Genomic DNA, 27,177 nt, shown 5'->3' on the forward strand with positions numbered 1-27,177 from the left:
TGGAAGGTAAAGGCCCTTTAAAATCTAAGCTAATCCTCTCAAAAGGTTGGGTTGCCTTGATGAGAGTGGCCTCCGGAGATTTGAAGTATTGCAGTTTACATTCTGCGCAAACAGGACAGCTTTTAGTCAGTTTCCTGACTTCTTCCAGAGAGTAAGGAAGGTTGTTTGCCCTTATGTAGTGGAAGAGTCTCGTGACTCCTGGGTGACCCAGTCTACTATGGATCTCTTTTAGCCCCTCCAGCTGAGCACCAGCAGCAGATCGTGACAATGCTTCAGAGGGATCATTTAACCTGCCCGGTCTGTACTGGATCTCATAATTATAAGTTGAGAGTTCTATTCGCCAGCGTGCCATCTTATCGTTCTTGACTTTACTTTTCTGTTTAGTATTGAACATGTAGGCTACAGATTTTTGATCAGTGACAAGAGTAAATTTTCTGCCAGCTAGAAAGTGTCTCCAGTAGTGAACAGCTTCAATAATAGCCTGGGCTTCTTTTTCAATGGCAGGATGTTTAAGTTCAGGTCCGCGTAAATATACTGGAGAAGAATGCAACAGGTTTGCCCTTTTGATTAAGGGTTCCTGCCAAGGAAAAATCTGAGGCATCAGTTTCCACTTGGAATGGGATATCCTCGACAATGGATGAGAGTGCAGCTTTGGCAATATCAGTTTTAATTCTCTCAAAAGCCTTCAAGCCCATTGGAGAGAGAGGAAAAGATTTAGTGTCAAACAGAGGGCATGCCTTCGTGGCGTAGTCCCGAACCGATTTGCAGCAGCAGGAAAGGAATCCCATACACCTTTTAAGGGCTTTTACTGAGTTTGGGGGTGGTAACTTCATAAGGGGGGCCATTCTTTCCAGGTCGGGGTGGATTTCGCCCTTGTGGACAATGTAGCCCAGAATGGGTAGCTCTGTTGCTTTGGACACACGTTTTCCCTCATTAAATGTAAGGTTGAGTTCTTTAGCTGTTGCTAAAAATTTCTTTAAGTTGTTGTCATGCTCAGCCTGTGTTTTCCCACAGATAGTGACATTATTCAGATAGGGAAATGGCCTAACAATCTTATCCATTTCCCTCTGAAACATGGACACACCATTAGTGACCCCAAAAGATACCCTTTTAAACTGGTATAACCCCCCCTTCCCCATCAGCCTCAAAAGCCGTATAGGGCCGTTCCCTTTTCTTAATGGGGACTTGGTGATAAGCTGCTTTGAGGTCGATAGTGGAGTACACTTTGTATGGTGCTATCTGATTAATCATTTCATTGATGCGTAGCAGGGGGTAGATATCCAGGTTCGTGTAATGGTTGATTGTCTGGCTGTAGTCAATAGCCAGTCATCTATAAGTGTGATTTTTCATGACTACCACTTGGGCCCACCACGGACTCTTACTAGGTTCAATTACTCCCTCTTTAAGCAGTCTCTGGGTTTCAGCTTTGATAAACTCTCGATCCTCTTTGCTGTAAGAACGGCTCTTAGTGGGAATCGGCTGACACTCAGGGGATAAATCACATAAAAGGGAAGGAGCTTTGATCTTTAATGCGGACAGACCGCAGTAACTAGCACGGGGGATGGTAAGAGTGGGTAGTGGCCCACCGAAATTTAACACTACACTGTTCATCTGAGATTGAATATCTAACCCCAGTAACACAAGGGCGCATAATAAAGAGCCACACATCAGCCAGGCAATGTCCCTGAAAATTTAAAGTAACTTTACACTTGTCCCATACAGTTTTTCTAAGTTCACTACAAGCCATCAATATCTTTCGGTTCGCTGGATATCTCCGCAAATTTAAGGCTCTGGCAACTCTCTCGTGGATGTAGCTGTCAGTATTCCCCAAGTCTATTAGACAATCAAGAGTCTCACCATTCACCTCCCCCTTCATAGTCGACCGTTTCAGTCTGTATCATCTCCCAAGCTTTGGAGTCAATTGAGTTATCACAGGGGATCTCACCTCACCGTCACTTGAAGTCGATTCAGCCTGCTTGTCTGAAGATTCCCCTTTTTCACAGTTGTCTTCCATTCCTGCAGCTCCAGGACGCATTTTCTTGGTGCTTCTCTTCTTCTTATCAGTGGGAGTACTTTTTGCCTTACACGCTTTAGCGAAATGGCCGAGTTTCCCACAATAGCTGCAGGTGACTAATTGAGCCGGGCACTTCTGTCTGGGGTGCCAGCTCTTATCATAGAAGTAGCATTTTTCAGGAGTTTGTCCTTTTCTTTCCTTCAGGGTTCCAGCACTCCTGGATGTTTCCTTTTTGGTTTATACCATTTCACTGGACCGCATGGCACTTCTCAGTGTTTTGGCTAGAATGACTGCCTGGTCATAGGTTAAGGGCTCCTTCTTCAGCAGCCTCTGTCGGATGTAACTGGAGTCAATCCCGTTGACAAAAGCATTCAGTTTCAAGGCATTGCGGTGTTGTTGCACATTGACTGACCTGACATCACATTCATTTGCTAGTGAGTCGAGGCCCAGTGCATAGGCAGCATCACTTTCCCTGGGTTTCTGGCATCTAGTCAGCAACTGGTGTCGAGCAAGCACCACATTCCCTGGCGCCGCATAGTAAGCAGTCAGACGTTCCCGGGCTATAACCAGAGTGGTAGCTCCTTGTGTTACAATGAAAGGAACCTCACCCAACAGAGAGTTCAGATGGCCCACTGCATCGCCTCATTGACCACATTGTTTTGAGCCATGTAGTAATCGAAACAAGCAATCCAGTGGTTGAAAATTTCTCTGGCCCTCGGAGCAGACTGGTCGATTATCAGCCGCTCTGGCTTGAGGGCTGCATCCATTTCTGCTAATAAAATTAAAGGGGCATTTGATGAAGTAGACAAAGACGATGTGGTCAAACAATAATCATGGCTTTTATTAGCAGAAACTCATGGTACAATAATGAAAGACAATAGGTACATATACAGTTATATCCAAGGGGAGTGTCCTTAACAGTAGAGATAATGCACAGCCAATGTTAGTACAGCAAGGCTCGCCAGACGGAAGACAGGCAGCTTGGCAAACATTCACCACAGTACGGAAGAGTTTCACAAGGCCCTGGAACACCTGAACAGCAAAGATGCATAAATTAGGATGCTCTTTATTGACTACAGTCAGCACTTAGCACTACCATCCTTAAAAACTGATCAGCAAACTCCAAGACCTAGGACTCAACACCCCACTGTATAATTAGATCCTTAACTTCCTCGCCAACAAACCACAATCAGAGAGGATTGGTAAGAACATCTCCTCCACAATTTCCATCAGTACCAGAGCACCAGAGGGTGGCGTTCTACTCACTAGACACCTATGACTGTATGGCTCAATACAATAATGGTAGTGGGTTGTATACAAAAGGTGATGAGTCAGCATACAGGAGGCAGATTGCAAACTTGGCCAAATGGTGCACGAACAATAATCTCACTTTCAATATCACCAAAACCAAGGTACTGATTGTTGACTTCAGGAAGGGAAAACCAGATGTGTGTGATCCAGTGATCATTGGGGGATCAGAGTTGGAGAGGATGGGAAAATGTATGTTCTTGGGAGTCACCATCTCAGCTGGTCTTTCCTGGACCTAACACTTCATGGCATCATGAAGAAAGCACATCAGTACCTCTACTTCATTAGAAGTTTGCGGAGGATTGGTATGACTTTGGAAACCCTGTCAAATTTCTACAGATAAGTGATGTAAAGTGCGCTGACTGGCTGCATCATGGTCTGGTATGGGGACACCAATTCCCCCAAGCATAAAGCCCTGCAAAAGGTAGTGGACACAGCCCAGGATATCACAGAAAAAACCCTCCCCACCATTGAGAACACATAGAGGAGTACTGCCATTGGAGAGCAGCAGCGATCATCAATGATCCACACCACCCAGCACATTCCTCTGTCCCACTGCTACTATTATGAAGGAGGTATAGGTGCAACGAGACTCATACTAGCAGGTTCAGAAACAGCTGCTCCCCCTCCACCATCAGATTCCTCAACAATAAGTTCAATCAGGGACTCATTTAAGGACTCTTACTTTTGCACTTTATGGATTTTTTTCTCTCTGTATTGCACGGTCAGTTTGTTTCAATTTCTTTATTTGTTTACATGTGTACATTGAGTACAGTTTTTTTTTGTACTACCAATTAATGGTAATTCTGCCTTACCCGCAGGAAAAAGAATCTCAGGGTTCTATATGATGTAATGTCTTTAGTCTGACAATAAATAGGAAATCTGATTTCAGAGGTTAGGGGGTTTGCCTATGAGGAGAGATTGAGTTGTCAAGAACTGTTCTCACTGGAAGTTAGAGGGGATCTTACAGAAATGTATAAAATTCTGAAAGACATAGTTAAGGCAGAGATAGGTAAGTTGTTTCTATTGGTGGAGGAGACTAGAACTAGGGGCCATAGACTCAAGATTCAGGGTAGCAGATTTAGGATGGAGATAGGAGGAACTACTTTCCCCAGAGGGTGGTGAATCTGTGGAATTCATCATCCTCTGGTGGATTTAAATTTAATTTTTATTTTAATTTATACATACAGCATGGTAACAGGCCATTTCAGCCACGAGTCTGTGCTGCCCCCCCCCCCCCCCACCTCCACCCCACCCCGGTACGTTTTGAACAGTGGCAGGAAACTGGAGCTCCTGGGGAAAACCCACAGAGACACGGGGAGACTTTTACAATCTCATTATAGACAGTGTTGGTTTTGAACCCTATTCCAATAACTGGCACTGTCAAGAGATTACGCTAACTGCTACACCAACCATGCCACCCTACTGATACTACCTCAGTAAATATATTTAAGACAAGGTTGGATAGATTGTTACAGGGTAGGGGATTTAAGGAATATGTGGAAAAGGCAGGTAGCTGCAGCTGAACCTATCATCAGATCAACCATGATTACATTGAATGGCAGAACAGGCTTGATGGGCCAGATGGCCTACTCCTGCTTCTATTTCTTATGTTCTTAAAATGTCTTCATTTATTTAAAATAAAGAAATAATGGCAACTAGAACCACACTTTGATATATGGTAACCTGTTAAATACAATGCTATGTATAATCTCACAAACGATGGATCAAAATTCCTTCATATCAGCATGTGAATAATGGTCAACAGCGTAACACATAGTAGTTCAAGGAGTTTCCAAGAAGATTCCTATCTTCAACATGGGGTCCAAAAAGTAAAGCAGAAGTGCTTACAATCATTTGGATCCAGAAGTTTTGAATTAATAATTTATCTTTAGCAGCCTCCTGAGGTACAAAATCTATTCTTCTGCTAATTCATTTATGTCACAGGATAAAATATGGCTGCATTTAATAGATAGGCAATGAACCTTTATATTGGCACTGCTGCTAAACTAGTTGTGCCTCCAGGAAAGTTGTCCCAGTGTGGTTTGCAATTCGGACATCTACCCAACAAAGTCGAAAATTGCCCAAATTATGTTCTGTTCACAAACAAATGGAATAAATCCAGTTACTAAAACAAAAACACAATATTCTGCAAATGAGGCAGAATCTGTTGAGAGAAAAAAAAAGCAGAGAAAATATCTGGCCACCTGCTGGTCCCTGGACAACTGCCAGCCAAAGAAGACATAATTGACCTTGAGGGAATGACTCCCCACAATGCTGCTTACTGGTGTTAAGATGGGTTCCACAGACACTCTACACTGTAGTCAGTAGATATGTTATTCAAACTTCCATAAAGCTTGATGTGAGAGTGGTGGCTCTCAAAATTTAGAGGGAAAGACTTTCCATTAACTAACTTTATTTCCCTTCAACTTTCTAAAGCATTAATCAGATTGAATCTCCCACCACCAATATCCTGAGCAGTCACATTTTACCAGCAACATCAGTGGGCTGAACACAAAACTATTCTCCTCTTGTAGTTTATGTCAGAAATAAAACTTCTCACACATGAGTCTCTTTAAAACTGATGACACGACAAGCTTTATTTACAAGTCTGCAGAGTTGGACTCAACTGGTTTCTCACCAGTTAAGCCCCGATACATACAGTGCATTGATTTTTATACCTTTATTATTTGCCCTTCCCCTTCTTATTAATACTGTTTTAATTGGTTAGTATTACAAAAACATTCTAAGTATAACTGCATTATTAATTATCACGTTCGTTACGTACGCTGTGAACTCTACATTCACTGAATTCTGTTTCTCACACTTCTTATCAATCCTTTGTCTCCTGCATGTCTCTCACTATGACCATGAAAAGATAGGTTTAAAAAAACATATTCAGCAGCTCCTTCTGTCCTTGACTGCTAGTAAACTCTCTGTCCGTTCTGGCTTCCCTGTTTATGATTAATCATCACATTTTAACTTAAGTCTTTTTAACCTAAATTCTCTATATCACAATCCACCCCTTTCTCTCTTTAAAATGTGTTGAATATATGTATAGATATGAATGGGGATTCTAAGCTAGAGAAGAGAAATGTTTTATGATACATTAATCTCACGCTGAAATAAAAGTCTTACAGGGTCTCCTATCCCCCCTGGTTGCATAGCTTGTTCGACCATGGAAATCACCAGGCTGCGTAGACAGGGAATAATACAGGGCAAAATAAGTAGGAGGAATAAAATACCTCCGATGATCCACAAGAAGGTACGCCACCAGGTTCCTCCAAACCATTTGTCCATCCAATTAAATTGTGGGAAAGGATGCCAGGTTTGAACCGGTACATGGGACAATGTACGAATATTATCAGCGATTTTACGAATGGCTTTTCCATTATCATCAATCTGTAAGCAGCAGTTAGTCAAATTAAGTTTGCCACATACACCTCCTTCCGTGGCTAGGAGATAGTCTAGGGCTAGACGGTTCTGATATATAGCAGAGCGCATTTGACCTTGCTGGGATGCAAGTAATTGCAGGGCTATAGCTGTTTGATTTGTAACAATTTCAAGCACTGCTTGTAAGCGAATTATGCGATTTAACATATATATAGGAGTACGATAACCCCAAGATCCATCTTGAGCCCATGTAGCGGGACCATAATATTGAATTATGCGCTCTGGAGGCCAATCATCTCTCCATTCTCCCAAATGTACCGTGGTAGAGCGGGGTTCACGATGTAATGTATCAAAGACCTTCACGCCTAATTTATGACCGTGATCGTGGGGAAGAAGGAAAAATTCTGGGCGGATTATTCCTAGGAAACAAGTTCCACTCCACTGTGAGGGAAGACGAGTATAAGCTTTATTACCACATACCCAGAATAATCCATTTGGGGATACTCCATACCCCCTTTCCCAAACTCTTTTAAGAACAGGATTTGATTGGTATGGTCCTGTGATGGTGGAAGTGGTACAATTCCAAAACTGAATACTGCTATTAGATAGGGGTAGGCAATTAGTTTTAAAAACAGTGGATAAGAACCAAGTCTGAGGTTTAGGAAACCAAGTGAAAACACCAGGTGAAATGCGAATCCATACAGCCTTGCAGGGACTTTCTCCTACTGGGTATTTGCCGGCTCGTGAGAGACAATAAAAACCAGAGGGGACGTTAGAGAGAGACCAGGTTTCTCTTGATCTCGTTCGGTTAGTTGTCCAAATGCGGGAAATCATGGTCAATGAATTGAGAGGTTCTCCCCACCAAGGCCATTGTTCTGACATCCGTGGACCCCCGCAGACCCAACAATTAGTTACATTAAAAGTTCCTGCAATTTTAGTTGCCAGATCTACAAAAAGGTTATCTCCCCCAATTGCATTACCGAAACTTACATGGTTATTTGGATGGACTCGAACTAAGACCGGCTGTCTTAAAGGGACAGGCAATTTCAAGTGTGGAGTGTAACTTTTCATTGGAACAGTACGTTGGTGTATGCAAAACCAGAGTCCATCAGGGCATGGTGGGCTTGAGTCACCTTTCCAACCGTTAAGAGGGAAAGGAGTGGTATTAGGAATCTGTATATAATGACCCATATTATTTCCTTCTTTTTCCACACAAGGGGTATATGGATGTTGGGTGGTATTTTCTGCCCAACATTTCTCAGGAACTGAGGTATGGGAAATGAAATTACCTTCCTTTCTTCCCCAAATGTGGTCCTGAAACAGGACCACTGTATCTCTGCATTTCTTACATTTCACACCTGATAAAGACATAGGCAAACTAAGAAAAATCAAAGAACATAACAATAACATTGTGAATTAAGTCTTTTTGCGAAATCGTAAGGTAAGAGGTTTTTCTCCAGGAATACAAGTCCAATCTGAGTTCGTATCAGGGTCCTGTGGCGCCTCTACAGGTCCCTTAAATCTGGATGCGTGTGTCCACCCCTTCTCTCTTGTTCGTGCTGCAGCTTCTGTAGTTAAGAGAACTTGGTATGGACCTTCCCACTGGGGCTGGAGTTTTTCAGTCTTCCAGGTCTTGATAAGAATCCAGTCTCCTGGTTCCACTTTGTGTAAAGAAAAGTCTAGAGGCGGTGTTTGTGCCAATAGTCCTCTCTTTCGTAAATCTGTAAGAGAGCGTGACAGTGCCTGTAAATAGTTCCTAACAAATATATCCCCTTCCCCCAAGGTGGGACACCCCTCAATTGTACTCCAGAAGGGAAGCCCAAACATCATTTCATAAGGGGACAGCCCTACATCTTTTCGTGGGGCAGTACGAATTCTCAATAAGGCTAGGGGCAGACACTTTATCCAAGGCATTTTAGTTTCCACCATTAACTTTGTCAATTGGATTTTTAGTGTTCCATTCATACGTTCGACCTTCCCTGAGCTTTGTGGATGCCAAGGGGTATGTAATTTCCAAGAGACCTGTAATGCATCACAAATCAATTGCTGGATTTTTGAAGAAAAATGTGGACCCCTGTCTGAGTCTATAGAATCCATTATACCATATCTGGGGATTATCTGCTCTAGGAGGAGGCGAGCTACTGTAGAGGCTGTAGTATTTATTGTTGGGAAGGCTTCTACCCATCAGGTAAAGTGATCTATTATCACCAACAGATATTTCCATCTTTGAACTTGAGGTAACTCTGTGAAGTCGATCTGGATACGTTGAAAAGGGCGTATGGCTAATGGTTGACCTCCCATGGTCCCTGTCCTCATTATCTTCTTATTAATTTTTGTGCATAGGTAACAATTTTGCACCTCTTGTTGGGCCAAGGTGTAGATTCCCTTACACACATATTCTCGAAGCACTGTGTCACATAAGGCTTGAGTGCCCCAGTGGCTCTGTTGATGCAGGTGTTTTAAAATGTTGCGAGTTATTTCTTTATTTAGAACAGTTCTTCCATCTGGTGTTTTCCATGTTCCATCAGGTAATTGGCTTGCGCCCAGCTGATCCATGTTCTTTTCTTCCTTAGCAGTGAAAATGGGAGCTGTCTTTATGCCTTGCCTTATTGGGATTAAAGTCAGCAAACGGACTTCTTGTTGCATGGCTGCTCTTTTGGCTTCTTCATCAGCCAGTCTGTTTCCAATTGCTGTCGGGTTATCTCCCCTTTGATGGCTTGGTATGTAGACCACTGCTATTTCTTGGGGTAATGTTAAGGCTTCTAAAGTCAGAGTAATCATCTGTTCGTGTGCCAATTCCTTTCCTCTTGATGTAATTAGACCACGCTCCTTCCAGATCCTACCAAAGGTATGCACTACCCCGTATGCGTATTTGGAATCTGTGTAAATCGTTCCAATTTTCTTTGCCAGTATTCTGAGGGCTCTCTGCAAGGCATATAGTTCACAGGATTGTGCTGACCAGCTTCCGGGTAGTCTCGTGGATTCTACTACTTTCCAAGTATTTCCTTCTATTATAGCATACCCATTTCTTCTCATTCCGTCAACACATCTGGCGGAGCCGTCAATGTAGAATTCATATCCTTCTCCCAGCGGAGTATCGCAAAGGTCTTCTCGGGTCTTGGTCTGAAGATCTGTCAACTCGACACAGTCATGCTCCACCTCTTTCTCTGTTTCACTGCCGTATAAAAACTGAGCTGGGTTGCAGCTATTAATTTTTGCAAACTGTAAATCTTCTCCAACCATTAAAATGGTTTCATACTTTAATATACGAGAATCAGTCAGCCATCGATGGGCAGTTTGTGTTAATAAAACACTCACAGAATGGGAGGTGTACACAGTCATCTTTCCTCCAAAAGTAAGTTTACGTGCTTCCTCTACCAACAGAGCAGCAGCCGCTACTCCCTGGATACACGTCGGCCATCCGCGAGACACTGGGTCCATCATTTTGGAAAGGAAAGCCACTGGGTGTCGCTGACCACCTTTTTCCTGTGTTAAAACTCCCACAGCTGTTCCTTGGTTATGAGTGACAAATAGCTGGAAGGGCTGTTTTAAAGAGGGCAGAGTGAGCACTGGGGCTCGTGTTAGGCGATGTTTCAAGTCCTCGAACCATCCCTCCTCCTCCTGGGTCCATTTCAATGGATAGTCATTTTCATTTGTCAGTTTATCATACATAAACTTCACCAAAGCTGAGTAGTCCTCTATCCATAACCTACAGTATCCTAAGAGTCCCAGGAATTGTCTTATTTCCTTCTTATTACGGGGTAAAGGCATTCTAGTGATTCCCGCAATTCGTTCAGGGGTAATTCGTTTCTGTCCTTTACTTATCTGGTGTCCCAGATATATCACAGTTTTCTCAACAAACTGTAACTTGTTTCTGGACACTCGTAGACCCTTTTTCCCCAGATAATTCAAGAGTCTAATGGTCTCTCTCCTCATTTCTTGTTCCTTGGGTCCTGATAATAGTAAATCATCCACATACTGCATTAGTTGGGAATCATCAGATTGTGGATAGTCCATCAGGATTTGTTCTAGCATTTGTCCAAACAGGTTTGGAGATTCAGTGAACCCTTGGGGCAATACAGTCCACCGAAACTGTCTCCGTCTACCTGTCCATGGATTTTCCCATTCAAACGCAAACATATCTCTACTTTCCTCTTCTAACGGACAAGTCCAGAAGGCATCCTTCAAGTCGATAACACTAAACCACTCATGGTCTGGGGGAATCCGACTCATAATAGTATAGGGATTAGGCACCACTGGGTGGCGGGTCTGAACAATAGCATTCAAACTTCTTAGATCCTGAACTAGGCGATAGGATCCATCTGACTTTTTTACTGGGAGTATAGGGGTGTTATAAGGTGACATGCATTCTTCTAATAGTCCGTCTCGTATTAAAGTCTCAATTACCGGCTGTAGCCCTTTTCTCCCTTCCAAAGAAATAGGATACTGACGTTTCCTTACCGGCTGATGACCTGGTATTAATGTGACATGTAAAGGTGGGATGTCCAGACCTCCTCGATTTCCCTCCTTATACCAGACTCTCTCGTCAATCTGCCGTTCATCCTCTTCCTTTAAAGCGCAGAGGTGGACTCGCACTTCTCCGTCCACAGGGAGAGCACCCAAACCTAGGAGAGCCTGTAAGTCCCTTCCTAGGAGGTTAAATCCAGCCGAAGGTAATAACAAGAGGTCTTGTACCCCTTCTCTTTCTTCCAGTTTCACTGTTACTTGGGGAATTATTGATACCATTCTGGGAGCTCCTTCTATCCCAGAAATTGTCAAATTACTTTTTATAGGCTCAGTTCCGATTGGCACAGTTATTACACTACTTCGTTCCGCTCCTGTGTCCACCATAAACACCACCTCTTCTCCCTTGGGACCAATTTTTAGTTTTACCAGGGGTTCCCTCTTATATTTGGTCCCTAACATTTGGAACCCCTGACACCCCTAATCTTCTTCCATAAGTTCGAGGGCACGCAATTCCCTCTTGTATCGGGGGCATTCCCTCTTAAAGTGTCCTTCCTCATTGCAGTAATAGCATTTAACAAATCTCCGGGGTCTTCCCTCTCTTGGATATTTTGGATTGTTTAGAGGAAGGTTTTGTTTTCTTTCCCCTCTGGATTCAGCATTCATCTGTCGGATAGTCTGTACCATAACCTTTGTCGCCTTCTTTTGATCTTCTTCTTCTCTCTGCACATATACTTTTTGTGCCTTTTTTAACAGTTCACTTAGGGGTTTTTCACTCCAGTCCTCCTCCTTTTCTAGTTTCTTTCTAATGTCTTGCCATGATTTGGAAACAAATTCAATTCGAATAAGCTGTTCACCCATTGGTGTACTAGGGTCCACACCAGCATACTGTTGGACATTCTTTCTCACCCTCTCCAAAAAATCAGTAGGGGACTCGTCTTTCCCCTGGTGGTTCCCAAATGCCTTGGTAAAATTGTGACCCTTTGGCACAGCCTCCCGTATCCCTTTAATTGTCCACTCTCTATATTGTCTCATACTTGCCAATCCCTCGGGTGTTCGTTTGTCCCACCTGGGTTCATTTAAGGGATATTTTTGTTCATGGGGTCTAGGGTCCCCAGGTTGTTCATATTCCCACATGAGGAGGGCAGCCCGTCAAATCATCTGCCTCTCCTGGGGTGAAAATAATGTTCCCATTATTGCCTGCATCTCTTCCCACGTATATGTGTTTGGTCCCAAGAATTGGTCAAGCTGTTCAGCCAGTCCTATAGGATCTTCCAATAACTTTTTCATTTCTTTCTTAAATCCCCGCACCTCTGTACTAGTTAGGGGAACATTCACATATCCCGTTCCCCCTCCCGGTCCTCCCATAGGAACTTCTCTCAGGGGATTTAGGTTTATTGAAAACTTTGATGGTCCTGGACCAGTCTGGGATCTTGTCCAGGGTCGGTTTACCGGTGGAAGTTTAGGGTCCGACTCCCTTAATTCATCCTTTTTATCCCGGCCCCCTTCGGGGCAATCAGATTCATCACCTTTCCCCTCCGGTAATAAGCTTTCCTCGGGCGCAGTAGGCACCGGGGGAATATAAGGAGGGGGAAGGTTGTCCAGAGGTTCCCATTTCTTTTCTCCTGCCACTCTCAATTTAAAACATTCTGTTAAGGATCCTGGCCAGGGAACCCAACAAAATGCATATGCTGACTCTTCTTGATTCACCTTTGGTCTCGAATTTACATATATGTTTAATGCTTGTCTAACCCAATCCTCATCAGATCCAAATTTCGGCCACCAGACCGAGGAACCTTTAATAGGTTGTTTTGACCAAAGGAGACAATATTGGACCATCTTTTTCTTGTTTTTGTCCCGATATCTTTTACTATCCCAATTTTCAAACATTCTCCCCAAAGGGCTGTCAAGGGGTACTCCCAGGAATTGTCCTGAATTTTCAGACGAGCCCTTAGATTTTGATCCTCCCATTTTCCCACCTAGATCTGTTTATCGTTGCTGAGGACCCTCTCGCTCTGGACCCTACTCCCTTCCTCTCAGACGCCTCGTCGGAGGTGCTGTCCCTCCTTCGGTTACCGCTGAGGTTTTCCTGGGGTTGACCCCTCTCTTCTCGGCACTTCGTCGGAGGTGCTGTCCCTCCTTCGGTTACCGCCGAGGTTTCCCTGGGGTCTATCCTAGAGTCCCGCGACAGGGTTCTCACACAACGACAAAAGATCTATACTTAATCTATTCCGTTAGGTTTTTATCCAAACAGGTGTATCCCGTTACACCTGTTACCCAATCCCCACACCACAATCGTAAGTCGTCACTTACCGGTGTCTTCCCGGGGATTGAACCGTCACCCTTCTCCTCTCCGTCTTGTCGTGTCACCCTGTCCGGATACCACTCGCTCAAGCCGCCCGAAGCGACGAGCAAGGGACTAGGAGCCGCTGAACTCAGCGGGGTGCACCGCCTCCGATGTCCCTCTTCTCGCCTCCCCTCACGGCCGGAGTGTAGATCCCGGACGAGCCCCCATTTGTCAGAAATAAAACTTCTCACACATGAGTCTCTTTAAAACTGATGACACGACAAGCTTTATTTACAAGTCTGCAGAGTTGGACTCAACTGGTTTCTCACCAGTTAAGCCCCGATACATACAGTGCATTGATTTTTATACCTTTATTATTTGCCCTTCCCCTTCTTATTAATACTGTTTTAATTGGTTAGTATTACAAAAACATTCTAAGTATAACTGCATTATTAATTATCACGTTCGTTACGTACGCTGTGAACTCTACATTCACTGAATTCTGTTTCTCACACTTCTTATCAATCCTTTGTCTCCTGCATGTCTCTCACTATGACCATGAAAAGATAGGTTTAAAAAAACATATTCAGCAGCTCCTTCTGTCCTTGACTGCTAGTAAACTCTCTGTCCGTTCTGGCTTCCCTGTTTATGATTAATCATCACATTTTAACTTAAGTCTTTTTAACCTAAATTCTCTATATCACAGTTTATGTCTTCTACAGTGAGTAATTTATTTCCTGATAAGGACATTAGATATCGGTGCAGACATTGCCACATGTTTCATTATTCATTAAGATCTTGGCTTTTGCTCCATTTGCACCCTGTTCCTCTTAATCCTTGACTCCCCAGCAGGCACAAAATCTGTCAACGTGCACATGGAATATATTCAATTATTCAGGGTCTGGGTGCAGTGAATTGCTAAGATTCACAATGCTTTGAAAGAAACAATTTTCCTTTGTTGCTGTTTAAAACAGGCAACCCTTTACTCTGAAACTATCCTTGCATCCAGATTGCTTCGTGACTGGAAACACAATCCCAGAATCTATCCAGCTCCCACAGAATCTTTTAGTTTCTAAAAGATCATATCACACTCCTTTGAACACCAATGAGTACAGAAAGCAGTGCAACTATATCTTTTTTTAGAAAGGAAACCAAAACTGTCCACAATACTCTTGGTATTGTTCATCAATACACTGTACATTTGTAGCATGGTTTCTGCTCTTTTATTCTTCATCCACTTTGTAAGTTGCTTTCATTATTTGTTGCCATATCAGAATAGTAACTTTGTGTTTCATCTATGAGGAACTCCTAAATCTCATAGATTAGCATCCAGTTGCATCTCTCAGTTTAAATAACATTTATCATTTCTGTTCTTCTATTAATTTTAATTACCTCATATGTTCTCCGTCTGCAAGGTTTTCCCCATTTACTTATCCTATTTGTATCCTTTTGTAGACTCTGCCCTCACAATTTGCTTTCTTATTATCTTACTATTGTGAATAATGACTATGTTACACTCAGTACCTTTAATCTAAGCCTATCTACTTACTATCTATGAATAGTAAGAAATTTAGGTCATAAATTACCTTAAAGCCACACAGCATGTTTGTCACTCTTCTTACCTTGTATGTGGGTAACGTTAAAATTGGTGGTAAAGTGGACAATGAGGAAGATTATCAAAAGTTAGAAAGGGATTTTGATCAACTGAGTGGGCTGGAGTTTAATTTGGATAAGTGTGGGGTATAGCAATTGGTAAGTCAAATCAGGGCATGACTTGCACAGTATATGATAAGACCATGAGGAGCATGGTAGGACAAGGTCACCTTGTGCTACAGGTATATAGTTCCCTGAAAGTGGTGACATAGATAGGCAGAGTGATGAAGAAGGTATTTGCATGTTTGCTTTCATCAGACATCCACTGAGTATAGGAGTTTGGATCTCGTGATGCTGAACAAAATGTTGGCAAGGCCACATTTGGAACATTGTGTTCATCTTGTCATAAAAAAATGTCATTAAATCAGAATGGATGCAAGAACAATTCACTGGGATGTTTGCAGGACAGGAGGGCTTCAGCTGCAAGGAGAAGCTGGGACTTTTTTCCTGGAATAAAGGATTCTGAGGGTGAGCTTGTAGAGGTATGCAAAGTAATGAGGTCACATCCTGCTCCTCACAACAGAAGTTTAAGGTGAAGGGAGAAAAATTTACAGTAATAGGGAAATTAGGGACTTTTTTTCATAGATGGTGTGGGTATTTGGAACAAGCTGCCAAAGGAAATTCCAGAGCCAGATGCAATTTTATAATATTTTTAAAAGACATTTGAACAGGTATGTGGATAGGAAAGGGTTAGCACCATCTGGGCCATGTGCAGGCAGTCATGCAATTTGCTTGGTATGGACAAGTTGGGCTAAAGGGCCTGTTTCCATACTGTATGACTATAAGACTGACTTGCTAATATATGAGTCTCAAAGTCATGGGCTCTTCACCATCACAAGATGAAAAGAAGGACTGTAAAGGAATATTCTTTTTTTGTCTGAATAGTTGAAGGTCCAATATACTCAGGAAGTTTGACATTCTACAGGAAAAAGCAGTGTGCTTGATTGGCGCTCTATTACCTTAAACATTGGGTTTTTGTCCCATTATAAGCATTGTGCCATCTCTAAGGTATTAACACCACAATAACAGCTTTCTCATAAAGTCATAATCAGAATTTTCTCTCTTACATGCTCGTTAAGTTGTCTAGCCAAGTTGGTCCATTTTGCTTGGATTTGGCCCAAGACCTTCAAAACTCTTCCTATACATGTACCTATCCAAATGTCTTTTGAATGTTGTAACTGTATCAGATATAGAAATTGTGCAAATATACAATTGCCTGTCTCCAGAAGCAATGCTTGGAAAAGTTCTTAACCCCTTGAACAGATGCATTTACAGACTGATTTTTTTTTAACTAACTGTGTATAACAAATATTGTCATACCTCCCGTTATTGTTCATGACATCATAAAGTTTAAACAGGACACATACAGCTGAAATGTTGTGTCCCCTATTGTTTCCTTCGAGGGTACTGATTACCTACTTTTTGTTCATTGCAAACTATTTTCAGAAGCTGTTGTAAGTTCCCATTGTGAAGCCAGTGTGTGTGTGGTGGAGTTGTTGCTGCAAGGTCCTCACTGTCAAACAGCTCACTGGGACATCCGACCTCTTAATTCAGCATGGTGCCTGATTGCACTGTCGTCCAAACAAATCCTCAAATTTCTTATGTTATTTCCATTTTGGTTACAATTAGTGACAATCATCCTGTTCAAGAAGATGGAACAGAATGTTCAATGCTGTGTATGCTTAGGTGCTCTAAAATCTAACAGGCAACTCGACCAGTAACCACAGAAACAAAAGCTCTGCAGGATTTACAGACTGGTTCAGCATTTTCCTAAATTACTTTTTTGCAAAATCAATATTTTTTTTCACATCGTGCACACCATTTGCTTTCTACCCCATTTCTGGCTTCCTTTTAGCACCTCTGATTCGGCCACTTACCAACATTTCCATAGAAAGAATGAACGGTCCGGTCTATGCATGTTTTGAAAGCCTTCTGCAGTATCCTGAAACCAAAGTGCGTATTCTGTATGATTGATATCAGCTGTACATAATTTTAATGGCAATAAGAAAGCTACTTTCCAAGTGGCTTTCAGGATGTTTTTGTTTTCTTTTGTCAATTAAGACCAAAAGTGCAAACTCAGTATAGACCATTGCATAATGGACTCACACAATAAATTTCTAGGCTTTTCATAATATTGAAAAAAAAAATTCCTGGAAATTTTTTGTCCTTTTGCCCTTTAATATTTCTGAGTTTGAGGAAATAAAGCACTGAATATTGCATTGAGCCTACAATAAATTCAAAGCATAATGAGTGCTGAAACCTTTATGGAGAAAATTTTAAATTTTGTCAGATAATCTTATTCCCATAAAATAAGCAGAACTGTTAAAACAAGCTAGTCAAAATGATTTTAAACTCTAAAATACATTAAGAGAGCACTGAAAGACTAAATTGGTTAAAAAAAATCTCAATATTGCAGAAGGATCGTGATCCTGAATGTAACCTCTATAATATATCAAGAAAATGTTAAATAAACAAGCTTGCTTTTGAACTATCAGAGTTAAACTGGCAATCAGAATGCATATACCAGGAAGAACATCTCATGCAATGAGTTTAAGACACAGGATTTTCATTTCTCTATTAGCAATTCTTTTAACTCTATAATGCCTGGTTAGCAGTTTACCTTTCCTCTTTATTGATACATGTGGGAGGCTTATGTATATTCAGCATCAGGAAGTTTTCTTGAAGCACATTGGTACTCGTGTTGTTACCTCCAAATATCTGAACAAGTTTTCTTTCAAAGCTAATTTCACTTAATTGTGCATTACATTGTTGTGTGCTTAATCTAATGCTTACTTTCCTAAATGCATTCTTTCTCAGTGGTGGGAGGACAGGTAGAAATTATTCACACTGGGGAAAAAAATCTTGGCAAGCAAGATGAATTTACATAATTTTTAAATGGTTTGGGAATTGAGACGGATTAAATAGCTGGATAAAATTTCCAAAGCTAGTAGATCTGAAATTTCAATTTTTCACCCTGTTTACAGATTTTTCCTGACCTACTGAGAGCTTTCAGTTTATTTTATTTCTTTCTCATTCTTTCCATATTATTGTTTAATAAATTGATTGGTATTTGGTTGATATAATTTGTTACATTTTGACCAAAATTCTAGTTTATCATTTACAGTTTCTGTTAAATGAGTATTATTTCCCCTTTAATTGCTTGATATGGTCATTGTCAAAACCGATAATAAGAATTTTAAACAAGTGAAATGTATTTAAAGGGCTTTTGAAATACTCAAAACCAGCTATTCATTTTATTTGTTCAGAAAAACAATGTAATTGGGGTGATATAGATAGCTTAGTGGTTAGTGCAATGCTATTACAGTGCCAGTGACCTGGGTTTGAATCCAGTGCGCATTTTTAACCAACCTATCCATTTATGCTGAATTGTGCAGGAAACTAGATGAGTCCTAAATATTTTCTCCACAACAATCATACTTTGTAAACTTGTTTTATCAGAATATGAAACAATTACTAATCTAATTCTTAGAAACCAAAATGATTATTCTCTGACTTAATTGTCTTGTCAAGGAAAAGGGCTGCTGTTTTACACCAGCCGCCTGCAGTTTTGGTAGTTAAATGTCAAGGATTTTGAAACTTAAATAATTATGACTAGAGGGTGACCTTTCCTCAGCATCTCTCCAGATCAAATTTGCTTTTAATGTATTGTATTGCAAAATGTAACTGTCTGTCTTCAAAGTCTTTCTCTGCATGCTTTTTTATTCAAGTTTTATTGAATGAAATTTCACTCATTGGAAACAGTTGTGCAGCTACCTCGGTAGTCTTTTTGTCTCGCGAGTCTATGCACTATTTAATTGGAGGTCCATGCAATATGAGACTAGATTTTTTTTTAACCTGGAAATTCAACCCCATTCACTGACAAGTAACAGCTACTCATTACAGCCAAATTCTGATATTTAATCAAAGTGAAAAGGTTCTTAAATCAAGAGCTCTTCTAGAACACTGGAATATAGTCCAAGCTGACACTACACTGTAGGACTCAAATCGTTAGAGATCTCAACCATTATGAGCTAAGCTCTGAAGAAGAAAATTGAAATCAAAAGTATTATTTTTGTTTCTTTGTTAAACCTAATCTAACAACATTGCTCATCTTAATATTCTGCAAATGCTAGAAATCCAAAATGTAAACAAGACAAGGTCAGGCTTCAGACAGACAAGTGAAATTCTACCAAGTGGAGTTTTTGCTGTTATCTAACTCCATAACATTAAAACATGAGTGAATAAAATACTATGAGTGTAGGCTTAGTGTAAATAGTGCTCAATGACCCAAATGATTCCATGGTGTTTAACTCTTAAGATTCTTCTTTTTTCTTCTTTGGCTTGGCTTCGCGGACGAAGATTTATGGAGGGGGTAAAAGTCCACGTCAGCTGCAGGCTCGATTGTGGCTGACAAGTCCGATGCGGGACAGGCAGACACGATTGCAGCGGTTGCAGGGGAAAATTGGTTGGTTGGGGTTGGGTGTTGGGTTTTTCCTCCTTTGCCTTTTGTCAGTGAGGTGGGCTCTGCGGTCTTCTTCAAAGGAGGTTGCTGCCCGCCAAACTGTGAGGCGCCAAGATGCACGGTTTGAGGCGTTATCAGCCCACTGGTGGTGGTCAATGTTGCAGGCACCAAGAGATTTCTTTAGGCAGTCCTTGTACCTTTTCTTTGGTGCACCTCTGTCACGGTGGCCAGTGGAGAGCTCGCCATATAACACGATCTTGGGAAGGCGATGGTCCTCCATTCTGGAGACGTGACCCACCCATCGCAGCTGGATCTTCAGCAGCGTGGACTCGATGCTGTCGGCCTCTGCCATCTCGAGTACTTCGATGTTAGGGATGAAGTCGCTCCAATGAATCTTGAGGATGGAGCGGAGACAACGCTGGTGGAAGCGTTCTAGGAGCCGTAGGTGATGTCGGTAGAGGACCCATGATTCGGAGCCGAACAGGAGTGTGGGTATGATTCTATGATTTAAAAAAATGATTGACAACAGCCAGCAGATATCCATTGCAAGTGGTTACAGCAAAAAGGCTTCATACATCTGACAATACTTTGTAGGAAGGATCATGTGTCTATCCCAATGGGCATTGTGTATAAAAGTGAGGAAGTCATGGCTGCAGCTGTATAAAACTTTGGTTAGGCTACACTTGGAGCACTGTGTGCCACTTTGGTCATCCCCTTACAGCAAGGAAGTGGCAACTTGGGAAAAGCTATAGATGAAATTTACCAGGATGTTGCCTGGTTTAGAGGGTAGGAGCCTTCAGGAGAAATTGAAGTATCAAGGCTGAGGAGTGATATGATAGAGGTTTATGAGGGATGAGAGATGTTCAGATGGTCAGAATCTATTTCCCAGGGTAAAATTGTCACATAACAGAGGACAGGTAAGTGAAGGGGTGGAGCTTAAAGGATGTGTGGGGCAAGTTTTGTAGGGTTGCTGAAACAGGATGCCAGGAATAGTGGTGGAATCAGAATAATAGCAGCATTTGAGAGGCTTCGAGATAGATGCATGACTATGCAAAGAAGAGAGCAAAGTATAGTTTATGCAAGCAGCAGAGCTTGGGCATCATGTTGAGTGTAGACACATGGGCTGAAGTGCCAGTTCCTGTGTTATACTATCCCATGATCTCTGAAAACATCAGCTGTTGGCCAGACAAGGGTCAGCAGACTTTGGATTTTTCATAAGTCTGGTGAAAGGTAGATGCCTTTGAGGAGCTGGGTGCTAGCTCATCAGGTTTCCTGGCCACTGCTTGACCAGCACTTATTTATTTCACTTACTTATTTAAATGTTAAAAATTATGTCATATCTTTTAATTATAAATAGGTACATAGTCATTTTTAAATGTAATTGTATGTTCTTTTTTAAATGTGTCTGACAATAAGGAATGCTTAAAAGTAGTTGAAAAGCCTTTGACAGCCATCAAAAGCTATGTCTGTGTTCCAGGGATAGGGCTTTAAGGTACACCAGCTCAGGCCAGTTGTTCCAGCCACGCTCATCTGGGAAAGGTCTGGGTTGATATGGACTGTAGTGGGCTGAGTGAATGATGACCCAACCCAATATTTTTGTGTAATGAAGGGATAATCCCAGCAGGAAACAAATTATATTGACTGTTTATAAATGTATTGTAATCATACTACATATTATTGTAGTAATGTTTAATGAAAGGAATAAAATAATAGAATTATGCATGTTTAATGCAATTCAGTTGGTTACAACATTTTTATGGCAATACTAAAGTAAGGGAAAATCAACAACAATAATTCTGCAGTAAATGGAATATTTCTTTTTAATAATTAATTCTTTATTGGCGAATCTAATGATTTAATTTGTAACCTGAATTGCCCTAACACTGATAGAGAAACCAATGCTGATTGGCAGTGATTTTAATCTTTTTGTTGACAGGTTTCAATTGTTCACCTTCTAAAAACTGTGCGCCTGTTACGTCTGCTGAGACTCTTGCAAAAGCTGGATCGATACTCTCAGCACAGCACAATAGTTCTAACTTTGCTTATGTCCATGTTTGCATTGTTGGCCCATTGGATGGCATGCATCTGGTATGTTATTGGCAAAATTGAAATAGAGGGCAACGATCCAGACACATGGGACATTGGTAAGTCCTCTCACACTTGCACACTTTTTAATGCTGTGCTGTAAATAATTATTTATTTCAAACCTCTTAGGAACATCCTGAATGAAAACAATTATGCCTGCTTTTGCATTTTGTGAAGAAATGAAATTGAAAGTTTCTGCATGACGAGTCCTATTTGAAAGGGTTACAGATCATGAACATAAGTGCTATATTCTTAAATCTCCATCCCAACTCTTTTTGAGCAGCGAGAGAGTAATTTGCACGATATTACATCTGCTAAACGATCCTAACTGAATCTGTTTAAGTGTTGCTCACTGGAGTTCAAGCCCTCTACCTCTGTAGTGTTGAAAGAATAATTGACAAAGTACCCTATATTTATTTTATGTTGGCTGGGTCTTATTGTGAAGAAAAGCCTTTAAAGGAAATACTTTTTGCACTGCTTACAAAGAATAGAAGTACAATGTCTTGTGATGTAGGTTTCTGAGCACAAATCACAATTCATACTTAAATATAAATGGTATTTACCTGCTGATTTATTGCCAGAAGAAAGAAAACTTCACAAGGCTTAAAGGCCAATCTCCCTCAGTTTGAAAAGCTTCATGATCAAGTATTATTGAACGGAAAGCTGCAAGCTCCAGCAAGTGTGAACAAATACCTCCGTAAATAAACCACCATATATACTGCCAGCTTACACGATAATCAATGGCTCCTCTGTTCATTGACAAAATAATAGTGTAATGTGTGTTCTAACCACATTGTCTTTATTTCTCTCAGAAATTGCAATCTTTTCTCAGAATTGAGATTTGATGAATGTTTGCGTGTTAAATCTCATGTTGGGAGGTAAAGGTAATTTGCTTCTGCGACCCAATGAGACCCTTCCCAATGGGGAGGCTCTGCTCAACATCTTTGCTGACTGCCTTAGAACCTGAGCCAGCACATTCAGCGGTTCTCCTTTACTCAGACATTTTGAAACATTCTTTTCCTTTTATCTTGCATAATATTTTTTAAGCTTATAACAGCACAGAAGAAGGCATTCCAGTCTTCAAGTCCATCCTGCTCCCTTCAGAACAATGCTTTTGTTCACGTTAATCCTATATTTATTATTCCCACATTCTAATTAACTACCCCCCCCCCCCCGACCTACAAAGCAGAGGCAGTTTACAGTAAGATAATTAAGCAGCAAGATTTGAATGTGGAAGAAAATTGGACCACCTGGAGGAAATCCACATGGTCATAGTGAATGCATGTAAACCCCACACAGTCAGCATTGATGGTAGGATTGAACCAGGCTCGCTATGTCAATGTGTCAGCTCTTACTTCAGAGGTGTTTTGAAAATTTCTTTACTCTTCACATAGGATTGCATCCTGTGCATGCATAAAAACCATTCAGCGTCCACATTAAGTGTATTTATCTCAGCAAATCTATGGTCTTGATGTTAAATACCCTTGAAAAAAAGGAAAGTGCCAGGGTAAAATGTTGAAGTGACAAGTGTATCCCCTCCACAAAACTCCACCCATCCTCATTAATTTAAATGGCTGCTGTCATGTTAACAGCAGCAGATTTTCTGCCAATGAGTGACCAGCCACCATGAGGCAGGATGTCTTATTAACATAATTAAACAAAGGCCTACTGATTGAAACCAAGAGCCCCTATTTGTATTTAAATTAAAACCTGGTTTCCCCGGACTTGGAATATCTCATAAGGAACTGCTGGTTCAGGTAGACACGTAATCTTTTAATGTACCACTTTATCCCTCTTTTATCTTCCCCCAACCCCAACAGGCCTCAGTCTTCCCCTATGCCCTTATAATTGTCAATCTTCAGGAGTCCCCAGATGGAGCCTTCTCTTCATAATTTTCCTGCCAGGCAGCCAATCAACAGCCAGCAGTAAACAGAAAAAAAGGTTATTGTGAGGTCTTATTATAGACAACATTTCAGCAGTGCACAGGCTCTTCCACCCAGGATGTTGTGCTAACCCATGGAAACCTGCTCCACAACAATCTAATCCTTCCCCATCTCACACCCATGACCCTCTAGTTTTTCTTTCATCCATGTGCCTATCAAAGATTCTTTTCAACGACCCTATTGTTGCAGCCTCTACTACTGACCCAGTAATCCATTCCAGGAACCCACCACTCTGAGTAAAACATTTACCTCTGACAACTCCCCTAAACTTTCCTCCACGTGTTGTTGGTTTCCATAATTTTTGCCTCAGCCCTACTGTACCAATGTTACTCACACACACTCTTCCTATTCATCAGACTATTACGGTGAAGGCATGTTCTTTTCATGCAAGGAACATCCATATCTTATGAGAATTCCATATTCCTGCTCAGGCAGTTCAAATAAGAAAATTGTGGGCACAATTCTAACAGAACTCCAACTACTGGGGAAAAAAAAGCTGTCAACAGCAGGGCCCATTTTCCAGAATCCAACTTACTGAGCATGTCAATAGAGTAGAGGGGTGGGGGGGGGGGGGTGAGGGGCAGGAGGAGAAAGGAAATGAGGACCATCGCAGGATGTGATGTTGTAGAGTTGTAGAGAACTGTGAAAGGCATCGCTAGTTGCTTTGCATCCATAATCACTAGCATTACATCTCACTTTCTTAAAACAAAAGTAGCTTACTTTTAACTAACATGTTTTAAGGCGATAGAGACAGGGATGTAGGATGGGTATATTGGTGGTAGATGAAATATAATGTTTAGAAATGGAAATTATAACTTTATGGTAGGAAGAAGAGACAATATAAACTAGAGAACACAATTCTAAAAGTTAAAAGGAGAGTAAAATCTGGGGGTATACCTACAGAGTTCAGTCAAACTGGCAGTGCTGGTTGAGAGAATGGTTAAAATAAAAACATTTGGGATCTTTGGCATTATAAATAGAGACATAGAATAGATGAATAATGAAGTCAGGATGAACATTTAACCTGGTGTTTTATGTCAGTTCCTGGACACCACATTTCAAAATAGATGAAAACAGTCAAGGAGGTGCATGTCATTTATCGTGATGAATCTGGAGCTGATGGACTTCATTCATGATAGAATAAAGTTGATCTCCTGGGATTAGAGACAGTTTATGAAAAGATCTGATCAAATTAATAAATATCCTGTAGGATAGAAATAGTTTCCATTGGAGAAATGGTCAAATGTACATAATTTGAAAGGGTTATGGTTAGCAAGGAAGGCTCTGGATGTACTTGCATAATTAGCAGTGGATCTGAATCAACTTCAATGTTCAAATGAAATTTGCATGAGTAATTTTTTTTAAAAATCAGGATTACAGAAACAGAATAGGCTTTGCAACCAGCCAAATTGTTCTTAGGCAAGTTGATTTTGTACAGCTATAGTTTCAATTGGAAAAATGACCTGTGCAGTAACTATTCTAGGGACCCTCTCATATTTTAGAGACATGTGGGTCATGATAAGTACATGATAAAGAAATACTTTTGCTGACAGCTTCCAGTACCCCTTTAAGAGCCATAGAACATAGAACATGAAAACACAATACAGGGCCTTTGGCGCATGATGTTTTGCTGGCCTATATATACCTACCAAATCATGATTAGGCCAGATTATGCTCAGCCAAGCAGGCCTGGCATTAGCCCCCGCATATAGGTGGGCTGATGGTCTGTTTCAGATAAGCCCCCTGGAGGAGCTGCCTCCATCAAATTGTGTGACTGGATTGATTGAAGTCTTTTATAAGTTATGCAGACAGAACTGTTTACTTTCCAAACTCATTCCAAGCTTCTTCAAAATGAAGTTGCCACAAATAATATTTCATAGAAAGTCTGTGCACTGATGCATATCTCCATGTTACTGTATCAAATATTTTCTTTGCTCACCCACTACAAGTTTAATTAGCTTCACCTTCGAGGGATCATGATTTGGCATCTTCATATGAGGTTCAAAGAAATTGTATTATTAAAGAAAATAAAAGCTGTTTTGCCAGAATAATTTTCTTCTGAAACTGGCTCTCCCGTACATGGTTGCTTCCATTTTAGTTCTGTGGGTTTCAAGGAGTAATGATATGATGTGAAATTATATGATATGAGAGATTGTTATAGACATAAGTACAATGTGCAGATGCATCAAAAGTTTTATTTGCTCCAGCCACACAGGTAAATTAGATAGGACAACAAAAAGAGCATAAATTAAATTACCATAAAATAGTATGAGAAAAAAAAGGTGATAAGGAGAAGTAAGTAAATATTTACAGTTACTGCGAGTGCAAAATGACTAGCGAATTAATAGTGCGGAGAGATACAACAGTCCTGGAGTAGTTTATGGTTAAGGGTTAGGGTAGTTCAGGAAGCTGATAACTGTTGAAAAAACTTGTTCTTGAACCTGGAAGTGATGGGCTTCAGGCGTCTGTTCTTTCTGCCCAAAAGTAGCAGTGAGAAGAGGTTGTGACTAAGGTGATGGAAATCCATTATGATATTGGTTGCCACCTTGAAATGTCTTTAATGATTGGAAGGTTGGTGCCTGTGATGGACTTGGCTAGGTTTGCCATTTTCTGCATGCTTCTATATTCCTGTGCACTCTGTTTCATCTTGTATTCATATGTTGTATGAGTTCTTAACAACACATGGATGAAGGAAAAGGTTCTTTACTGTAAAGTTGATGTAAACAGCACTATGAGGCAGGCCATGAGGCTCCATCTCTCTATTACAGCTCTGCATACTGTGTGTCAGTCCCAAGTCTAATCAAACCGTAAGGCCTTGCTAGATGCTTTGGAACCATGATCACTATTATTAAATCCCCCTTAAAATAAAAGTAGCTTACTTTTAACTAACATGTTTTCTTTATATAACTCTGAAATTTTAACTTTAACACCAAGAACTTACATTTTCATTATTATCAATATTGTTAACATTTTTTAAACTTGTTTTGAGTGTTCACATTTACATACACTAAAACTTGAAGAGAGAATAAGATAGCACTACTTCATTCTATAACAGGAATCTTTAAATTTGCTCAATGAGTCTCTTAGGAGGATTCACATGTCCTGACGATGTCCTGATAGATTGTCCTTGACTCTGAGTTGTTGCCTCAGACAATGTCTTCTCAGCTGTTCAACATTATCCATCTTTCCATCTACTGTGGCTGGTCCCATTTGAAGATCTCGATTTCTTCGCAGAACAACACTTTCATCTGTCTGAATGGTGTATGATCTTGGTTGGACTTCACTAAGGACAATTCCCTTCTGAGTCCATAAGTTTGTTTTGTCTTTTAGCCTTACTTGGTCATCAGTGTAGAGTTCCGGTAGGTTTTTTGTTCCTATGTCAAAGTAATACTTTTGATTTTCTTTCTGTTGTTCTTTGAACTTCCTCACTTTCTCCCCCTCTTTTGATTTTAGGAGGTTCTGCTGAATGGGTAGGTTTGATCTTAGCCCTCATCCCATAAGGAGTTGTGCTGGTGACATACCACACTAGAGCAGCGTTGTGCGGTAAACTATCATGCTCTGGTAGAAG

At 41.0% G+C, this 27,177-nt stretch overlaps 1 protein-coding gene across 16 annotated transcripts in view; it reads left to right on the forward strand.

The window, feature by feature from the left end:
• kcnh8 (potassium voltage-gated channel, subfamily H (eag-related), member 8) overlaps nt 1–27,177 on the forward strand; it is a 340,322-nt gene that overhangs the window by 149,110 nt on the left and 164,035 nt on the right. For all 16 annotated transcript variants that reach the window (XM_069913171.1, XM_069913166.1, XM_069913145.1 and 13 more), the window contains one exon: nt 21,518–21,725. In XM_069913171.1, coding sequence (XP_069769272.1) covers nt 21,518–21,725 — 208 coding nt within the window. The remainder of the gene's footprint in view (nt 1–21,517; nt 21,726–27,177) is intronic.

This window comes from Narcine bancroftii, chromosome 1 (assembly GCF_036971445.1).
Source record: "Narcine bancroftii isolate sNarBan1 chromosome 1, sNarBan1.hap1, whole genome shotgun sequence".
Lineage (NCBI taxonomy): Eukaryota > Metazoa > Chordata > Chondrichthyes > Torpediniformes > Narcinidae > Narcine > Narcine bancroftii.